At 43.9% G+C, this 9,238-nt stretch overlaps 1 protein-coding gene across 1 annotated transcript in view; it reads left to right on the top strand.

Moving 5' to 3' along the window:
- Nucleotides 1–8,652, top strand: part of STAB2 (stabilin 2) — an 80,053-nt gene extending 71,401 nt beyond the window's left edge. Inside the window, exons 58-67 of the mRNA XM_031057036.1 lie at nucleotides 290–431; nucleotides 1,627–1,760; nucleotides 2,465–2,630; nucleotides 2,863–2,969; nucleotides 3,943–4,062; nucleotides 4,830–4,988; nucleotides 5,850–5,957; nucleotides 6,626–6,754; nucleotides 7,806–7,925; nucleotides 8,497–8,652. Of these exons, the coding sequence (XP_030912896.1) occupies nucleotides 290–431; nucleotides 1,627–1,760; nucleotides 2,465–2,630; nucleotides 2,863–2,969; nucleotides 3,943–4,062; nucleotides 4,830–4,988; nucleotides 5,850–5,957; nucleotides 6,626–6,754; nucleotides 7,806–7,925; nucleotides 8,497–8,547 (1,236 nt within the window). The 3' untranslated portion in view covers nucleotides 8,548–8,652. The remainder of the gene's footprint in view (nucleotides 1–289; nucleotides 432–1,626; nucleotides 1,761–2,464; nucleotides 2,631–2,862; nucleotides 2,970–3,942; nucleotides 4,063–4,829; nucleotides 4,989–5,849; nucleotides 5,958–6,625; nucleotides 6,755–7,805; nucleotides 7,926–8,496) is intronic.
- The last annotated feature ends 586 nt before the right edge of the window (nucleotides 8,653–9,238 follow it).

The raw sequence follows: 9,238 nt of genomic DNA, 5'->3' as shown, positions 1-9,238 counted from the left end.
GGCACTGACTCTTCCTTGTCCTCACAGCAGCCAACTGACTCCAGTTCCCACCAATCCCCTCTTCTATAACACTCTTCTAATTGGCTACAGGTGTGGCCTGTTAACATCAAGCCTGCTCCTAATCTTTAGTAATTAACCCAGCTGCAACTCTTTAGGGGATAAGATTACATTCTATGCCACCTTCATTTACCCATACTGTATCCCCCTACAAGAATGCTGCCTGAAACACCAGAGTCACGTCAGTTAAATAAATGCTTGTCTTGGCCTTTTCCCTTCTCTCCCTGAGCAGGGCAGACGTAGGTGTGAGTGCAAGACCAGTTTCATTGGTGATGGGCTGAACTGCTCCGTGATGCAGCTGCCCCTGGACCGCTGCCTGCAGGACAACGGGCAGTGCCATCCTGACGCTGCCTGTGCTGACCTGCACTTCCAAGGTGAGCAGCTGTGGGGGTGCTTGTGGGTCCCCAGGATGAGGGAAGGCGCGAGAATCTCGACTCCATGCTTCAGAAGGCTGATTTATTATTTTATGTGACTGACCAGAGTCCTGACACAGCTGGAGCTGTGATTGCTCATCAAGTAAAAACAACCACAATCAAAGATGCACCTGCCACATTCCACAGCAGCGGATAATTATTGTTTACATTTCATTTCTGAGGCCTCTCAGGAAAAAAAAATCCTAGCAAATGTATTTTTCAGAAAATATGTCTGTGACAAGGAGGATTCCCCCTGCGTACCACCAGCCCTGTGCCCTGAGACCAGTGACCAGGAGCTGCAAGCTCACTCAGACCTCTACTTAATGTCCCCATGAAACAATGAGATTGCAGCTGGAACATTGTGGGAATCCTTAAAATCCCCCTTAAAAATGAGGGTTTTGGGAAAGCTGCAAAAGGCAGGCCTCAGAGACAGCAGAACTGTGATTAGAGCTAAGCAGTAGCCATAAGATTGGTCAGCAGAAAAATTATGTAAGAAGTAGAAAAGTAAGGACAAATAGAACAATGGTCTGTGTATTAATGCTTGTCTAGAATAACTCCCTAAGCTGCAGAAAAGTATATCTAGCAAGATATTAGGAAGTTCTGAGCTTAATAATGGAGCTCTGTGCATTGTGTTCTAAGGCTTACAAGCAGGTATTGTATTTGAAATAAGCAGGCATTGTTTTAACCAAAGGTACATGTGCTTATAGTGCTTGGATAGAACTACTGTCAATGCGCTTTTTGCTTTGTGTGATTGGTCAAAAAACTTATAAAGTGAGTTGTAACATTAAGTTCTTGGTCTGCTGCCTGGGATGTGAGCTGATGGCATCTTCCCATTGTCATAACCATGTAATGAGAGTAATGCTGGAAAATAAAACAGCTCAAAGTGCGTTCCTAGCAGTCCCATCCTGTTTGTAATTTGTACATAGCTCCCAGTCAGCAATAAATGGTTATAAAAGTTATGTTTGATAACAATTACATGTGAACATGAATTTATCACGAAGCCCTGTGTGCGGGCAGTTCAGGTAGCAACGCTACCCCTGAGGAATCAATCTGCTCTAATGACAATTCACAAAATCCAGGGGTGTTTGTATGGCACAGCTGTGCACGCACCATGGAAGGCCCTTCAGGAGGAGCTGGTCCTTGTCTCTCTTTGCAGACACCACGGTGGGGGTGTTCCACCTGAGGTCCCCCGTGGGGCAGTACAGAATGACCTACGAGCAGGCCAGGGAGGCCTGTGCCAATGAGTCGGCCACCATGGCCACCTACGAGCAGCTGCTGTATGCACAGAAGGTGAGGAGGCCTCTCCCAGGGAGGACATCCCCAAACAGGACTGAGACACAGAGTAAATGGAGAGGCAGGAGCAAGGGGGCTGCTCTGTGCTAATAAGCTTAATTTCCCCTCCTTTCCTTTGCCCACGCCCCAGGGTATGTTTGGCTGGGTGTAATTTTCAGACTTTTTATTGGTTTCATGCATGCTCGCACAGCGCTGGAATAATTTGCCAAGTTCTTGTTTCTAGTGATGCTGGGGTGAGAGGTAGCCAGACTTTCAGAGTATTTTCAAGGGGATTTTAATTATTAACACTTCTTAAAGAAATGTGCACTTCAGAGTTATGCTTAATTTATTTCTTTAAAGTAAATTTCCAGGAATCTTTTTCTCAAATGCTATTAACAGACCTATTTGTATATTGCCTCCTTTGAGCACGTTATAGGCAGCACATGGCTGATGTCAGTGTGATGAGCATGCCAACTTGGGTTTGCAAAACTTGTTTTAGAAGAGTGGGTCAGACTGACAGTCTCTGGCTTCTTCCAACTCTGGAAGGAAGGAAGACACTCAGTGTTTAGAGGCACCTTTAGCAGAACGTGAGGCTGGACCAGCGCTGGCAGGGCAGGTGCTGCCTGAGTGCCCCGGGGGCTCTGTTCATTCCATGTGCAGTTCCCCAGCCCCACCACCCGGCTTTTCCCCTGAGTTTTCCCTTGTGGCTGTGCTGACTGCAGGCGAGGTACCACCTGTGCTCTGCTGGCTGGCTGGATGGCGGGAGGGTGGGCTACCCCACCGCCTTCTCCTCCCCAAACTGCGGCTCCGGATACGTCGGCATCGTGGACTACGGGAGAAGAGTCAACCTGAGCGAAGCCTGGGATGTTTTCTGCTACAGGGAGAAAGGTAAGAGGGGCCTTTGCATCATCCCTCTGTGAAAATGAGAGCAGCAGCCCAGATTTTGGTTCCTTCCATCAGCCATGGGCTGGTAGATAACCCTGCAAGAGACTCTGCCTCTTTTTTAACTTCAAAAAAACCTAACCTGCTGCTTACAAGTAGTTTGTCAGGCACAGGGCAGCCTAAAGCTTTCTTGGAAAGGATGTTTGCCCATACAGCTCTCTCTGTTTGTTCCTTTCAGAGGTGAACTGCACCTGCAAGCCAGGCTATGTGGGGGATGGCATCTCCTGTAGTGGGAACTTGCTGCAAGTGCTGATGTCCTTCCCAACGCTGACAAACTTCCTCTCGGTAGGAACAAAGGCTGGGGTGGGAGTGAAGCAAAGCAGGCCCTGAGTGCTGTATCCAGGGTTTACTTTGCTAGCCCAGCTATAATAAATCAGGCAACCCCATTTTCTGGGGAGAATGATGCATCTGACTCCATTGATTCAGAAGGCTAATTAATTACTTTATTATACTATATTATTCTATACTATATTACACTACATCTAAATAGAAACTGAACAAGAACTCAACTGAACAAAATCTTGTGACTGTCTCCTGACCAACCATCAGAACACAGCTTGCAGAGATTGGTCAAGAAAACAAAACACTCACACCAAAATCCAATTACCAGATTCCTTCAGGTAAATTATCTTCCAACACATTCCACTTGTTCACAAAACAACAGCAGCAGCAAATGAGATAAGAATTGTTTTGATCATTCTCTGCTTCTCTCTGGTTCAGAGAATGTGAATCCCACACCCACCAAGGCAGAGTGGTGTAAATCTGCACCTATCTGGTCTAAATCCAAACCAGAACTTAGTTACTACTTTTTTAATTACTTGCTCCAAAGAGGTTTCTGGGTTCTACAATTCAGTTGGAATTAAAAGCCTGGTGCAGCTTTAGCTTAAAGGAGACCCTCTGTACAGCTTTTTGAGCATCACAAGAGGCCCTATGCTTTGGAATTCCATTGAACTGCTACTGGGAAAAGACAAAATGTTAAGAGTTCTTTTCTTGTCACTACTCCGAAGGGCAGTATATGTATCAGCAGCCTGAAAGACAATAGAGGCCCAAAGTCTGCAAATCAGTTTAATATGTAGTCATTAAATTAGCAGATGGAGCTGGATTTTGGATACAAACTTCCTTTGGAATGTCACTCCAGAGCTGCTTCATGGCTAATAACAGAGTTCCTTTGTTGTCATTTGTACAGCGTCATCTTTCTGCTCTCCACACAGGAGTGCACGATTGCTCTCTAGTAAAGCTGGATTTTCTTTCTGCTTAGGACATCATGGCTTACTCCAACACCTCCAGAAAGGGGAGAGAGTTCCTGCAGTACCTCACAGACCTGTCAGTGCAGGCCACTCTCTTTGCTCCCAACGACAGTGGGTTAAAGGAAAATGAGGTCAGGGTTTTTCTCCTTTTTTCCTTCCTTGTTCTAATAACACTTCTTAAACAGCTATTATGGCTTTCTGCATCCCATTGAAATTTAAGCTTAGAAAAATAATCTTAGTATGATGTGACTTGTGCTCAACCCTAAAGAATTTAAACTGTGCTCACAAAAGGCATGAATTCATTGTTTCCATTTGCCTTCCATGGTTAGGGGTGCAAGGTTATTGAGTGTTTAAGTCACTACAGAGACTTTTCCATCAGGGATTTTAGTTACCCTAGTATGAAGGATTCTGCCTGAGATGAAGTCTGTTCTGGCTCATTAGCATGAGCACAGTTATTTGAAGAAAGCAGCATGCACCTTTGGTATTTTATACAAATACATTAAAGACATCCATTCCTAACTTCATTCTATGCTTTCCCCTTTTTATTATTTCATTCTTTCCTTCAATCAAGCACTGTTTCAAACAATTCATAGGGGTTTATTAATTGGTTCACATCTTCAAGCTGTTTGGAGTATCTCTGAGTCTCATCACTTCAGGTCATCCTACAGAGGAGTAAAATCCTTTGTCCTGCTGGAATTAAGGTCCTGCCACCCAAGGCCAGCAGGGACAGAATGTCCCACTGTTCCCATGCAGATTTCCCAATAATCTCTAATGCTGCTACACTTGCTGCAGCATTAATAGCAGAGGGGGAAAAGGGTCACAGGCACATAGCTTACTAGTAAATCCAAAGGATTAATGAGACCCATTAACACTCCTTGTATTTTACCTTCATTTGCAGACCCTTTCTGGGAGAGACATTGAGTATCATTTATCTAATGCCAATATAATGTTTTATGAGGACTTGACCAATGGAACCACCCTTCTCACTCGTCTAGGGAAAAAACTCCTCATTACAAGCACAGGGGGCCAGGAACATCAAGTCTCCACAGCTGACCAGGTACCTCTGTAATAAATTTCCCATTTTCATGCTTTTCCTCTTCTTATGCTATACCCTGTAATCAGGTGCCACACTGATCTGGAGGGCATTTTGATAAGGTTAGAGTGGGCAGGAATGGGACTGAGTTCAGAAGGCTCCTTCCTGTCCATAGACTGCAGGATAGCAGCTGCCAAACTGCAAAGTTACCAGCTTGCAAATGGACATCTCTCACCCAAAAAACTCAAAGGAAGCTGTTGAAGTGGCTTTCACTAAGGGAAAATGGGGATATGGGCTTCATTTTGCTCTACTCTCAGCTTGGTGGGATTATGGGCGATGGCTGTGTGATAGGTAAAGAGATGAAAGCAGCAGCTTATCATTAAAAAAAGATGTTGGCATTTGTAAAGTTTCCTGGTAACTTTCTGGGAGAGGCAGGAGATGCCAACAGAGCCTTGCTCACAGCAAGCAAACTCCAGCCAGCAAACTTGAGAGGCAAGTGGAATCCTCTGCAGTGAAAGTGGCTGCCTGGCACTCAGGAATGACTGCACTTCTAGGCACTTCTAGCACTTCTAGAGCTTTGCAACTTCACAAAGATCCCAAAAGTTAGAAAGAAAGAAAGAAAAAAAAAAAAAAAGGGGACAAAGCAACATGCAGGCAATGATGATGGCTGCTCCATGCACAGGAGAACCATGACCAGCCAGGGGCCATCCCAGGCTGATGTCCAGGGAGGCAGCAGAGTAACTTTCCATGTTTTTTCCCACGTGTTGTTTCTCTCTGGTGAACTGAGCACCCAGCAACTGAGGTGGGGAAGCCATCTTAATGTCAATTTCAGTACCAAAGAGAGAAGGGTCAAAGCTCAGCTCTCATTGCTTCTTTTCCTGGCAGAGCAAGATCCGATATGTGGACAGAAGTGCTATTGTTGAGTGGGATATAATTGCTTCCAATGGGATTATCCACATCATTTCAGAGCCTTTAAAGGCTCCATCAGAACCTGTAAGTGCATAGTGATTCAGGTTTTTGGGGTGGTGAGAGGTAACTGTCTTATGTTACCCTAAACTCATTGCTGACATCAGTATATTCCCAGTTTCCCTGACATAGAGGCAGCTTTCATCTTAAAAGGTTAATTTCAAAGTGAATTAGAAGTTGAAAACAAGGTACCAGTGATAACAAAAATTTGTCTGAACAATTTCTTCCCACAGTTATAAATTTGTTTTCTGTATATAAAATAATGGAGCTCATGTACGTAACAGAGATTTTTACAAGCTCCATTTTAGTTCTTCCACTTTCAAGCTTTTAAGGCACCTTGTTTACTCTTGCCTTGGCATTCATTCCTATCCAAAACAATCTTCTGAAAATAGATATCTTTTGCCTGCATGAATTCCTGCAAATTCTCCCAGTTACCCAGCTGTCTCCTTGGTCCACAAGGTTTAATTATGGGCTTGGCAGTGCTGGGAGAAACAGTTGGATTCCATCATCCATTTCCACATTAACTTTTCTGTGATTCTATCAAAAGGCCACATTCAATGTCTCTAGGGAACACCAACCACAAAACCCAAGCACAAGGACCAGAGCATATCTCAAAGGGACACTGCATGTGCTTGGGTGCTCTAGGCTGACCAGTGCCCATCCATAGCTCACCCATCCTCCTCCTTTGCTTCCAGGCTCCTCTCCATGCCAGTACTGGGACAGGAATATTCTTTGGCATCTGTCTAGTTACTGGAATTGTGGCTCTGATTGGATATTCTTACCTCAGGTTCAGGAAGAAAAACATCAGCTTCCAGCACTTCAAGGTAGGTGCCAGGTGGGAACACAAAGCTGGGGAGGGGAGGGACAACTGCACTTCTCAAATTCCTAACTTTCAGGTTTTCCATACATTTGGTTAAGCTAGAAACATTCCTGGTCACTTCACACTTGAGCTGTTCAGACTCAGACACAGAGAAAGTTGGGAAGGCTCACAGGCTTGCCTTGGACATGAGTTCACATTTGCCCCAGACCCCTCCACCCAAATGTCTGCTCACACAGACACTTCCAACACCGAGGACTGGCCCAAAGCTGATTTAACTGCACCACGGCAGCGCAGAAGCCCTTGCCTCCCCAGAAACTCACCCTTAGAGAAGTGAGGAATTACAACCACTGAAAGGACACCTGCTCTCCTCCTCCATTACTATCAATTTTGTTGTTGAAAGGAGGTTGAAACATTTCATAGGAAAAAGGCCAGATCCAACAAACAAACTGAAATGCCTGTAGGATTGAAATGTGCAGGTTTTTATATTGATGCACTTTCATGCTTGATTTCTCTTAACTAATTTTGATAGCAACAGATAGATGCAAAACCAGTCAGCAACAACTAAGCTACAGAGATGAGGGATGAGGAAAAAAATGTTACAAAACATACAAGAACATACCTGAAAGAAAGTCTACCTAGAAGCGAACAGAAGTCCCTTCCTGTTCTAGCCCCTGCAGGTAACGTGAATCATCTTGTAGAAACAAAACCCAGTAGCCAAGAGCCAGAGGAAACACTTAGATTTTTAAATAGTTTCAAAGAGAGCCCTCAGGACTAACCAAGTACTTTTTACCCCAAGCACCATTTCAGGGCCACACTTCCTCTCCCATTTTTTGCTGAGGCTTAAAAATAAGAAGGGAGAGGAAAAGAGGCACCAGTGTTAAGTGACCTGAAATAAAACAACAACCAAAACCACAGTTCATGCCCAGAGACAAATTTAGACAATAAAGCCAGTTGAATCACAACAGTGCACCAGCTGGTAGAGAGGCTGAAGTGCCCCACTTAATGCACTGGGGGAAGAGGATGAAATTTAAGCAAGTTTGTTTGCTTTTATGTAGTCCAAAGATGACACTGACACAACGCCACTGGACAAGCCACAGCCCTCAAATATCACCAACCCCTCATATGAAAGTTCTTCAACACTGACTTCACCAGAACCCACTTACGATCTTTTCTCAGTAAGTATTCATTTTGATTTGAGATTGAGACACTACTAATATAATGGTAAGAGGGAATGACTTTATGACAGCGCAATGTCTAGTTGGAACAGAAAAATAAATTCAAGAAACCAGCATTTGAGTTTCTGGCTTTCCTATCTCCCCCATACTTGAAATTGGGTTGCCTCACCTGTAGTAAAATTGAAGCTGTAGTCAAAAGCTGCATTTCAAGGTCATCTTCAAAGACAGCTGAATTAAACTGGACTTCAAATAACACTGGATGACAGTGACACAGCCATAAAAACTTAAAAAGCCTTCTAATTTGGTCTTCGTGTCTCCTTGCTACAAACGCAGCTGAGAGCCACGCTAGCACTCCAAAGAATCTGAAACCCAGCAGGGAGGGGGCTGGGAATTCAGGGAAGGAAGGATTGCACCCTCATGTACATGCAGATTTGCATTCAGTAAAAGGACTTGTTTGGTAAGAAATGTCAGGTGCCAACTCTGCCATCTGTATGGACAAATTTGCCAAAATGTTACTTTTGTTTCTTAATGCGGTGTTCAAGTCTGATTTTCTTTTTATTCTATTTTATAGGATTCAGATGACCAACAGCTTGTGATGAGTGGTCCTTATGATCAGAATTAGAAACTGAATTTGGCATTAGTCATCTAATAAACACATTTTTATTTACACTTACTGTGAAAAAAAGAGCACCTATGTTACAGGGAATAAAATCTTGTTACAAATTAAAACCCAAAAGAACACAGTTTTGTTTAAGATGCCTTCTATATAGCTCAAAGAAATACCAACTTTGGAAGTGTTGGCTGAATCTGAGCAGTGCCAACTATGAGTGCTAAAAGCAAAATTGAGTTCTCAACTAACCCAGCCAGAAGCAGACACCTCTCTGGGAAAAGCAGCTGATTTTCACTCACCTGCTTTTTAACTGCTTTGCTTTTTCTTTAGACTTTAAAATGGCCACAAGCACATAGGGCTGCTAACTTGGCAAATATCCTAAATTTTCTAGCACTCCAGGCCTGTGCTTTCATTTTGGCTCAGTTACAATTAGAACAGGCAAGTGTGAAACAGAACATGTGGTAAACTTCCATTTTTAAATGGAGGGGATTTTTTGGCTGATATACTTTCCTGTTAGATAGTCAGCAGCAGGAAACACAGCCATCCTGACTGTCCCCTTTGCCTCCTCCAGCTTCTCTGTCTTTCCTCGACCTTGGCTTGGTGTTTGCTTTACATCTCCCCTTACTGCCCAAAGGGAAGCAGTAACTGAGGCAGCTTTAGTAAGAAATGCAGGTGATGTCTAGCTGGAACAGAAAAATAAATT

Source organism: Geospiza fortis, unplaced genomic scaffold (assembly GCF_000277835.1).
Source record: "Geospiza fortis unplaced genomic scaffold, GeoFor_1.0 scaffold10, whole genome shotgun sequence".
Taxonomy (NCBI): domain Eukaryota; kingdom Metazoa; phylum Chordata; class Aves; order Passeriformes; family Thraupidae; genus Geospiza; species Geospiza fortis.
The sequence above is the reverse complement of the archived record's forward strand: the minus strand, read 5'-3'. Positions and strand labels throughout refer to the sequence as shown.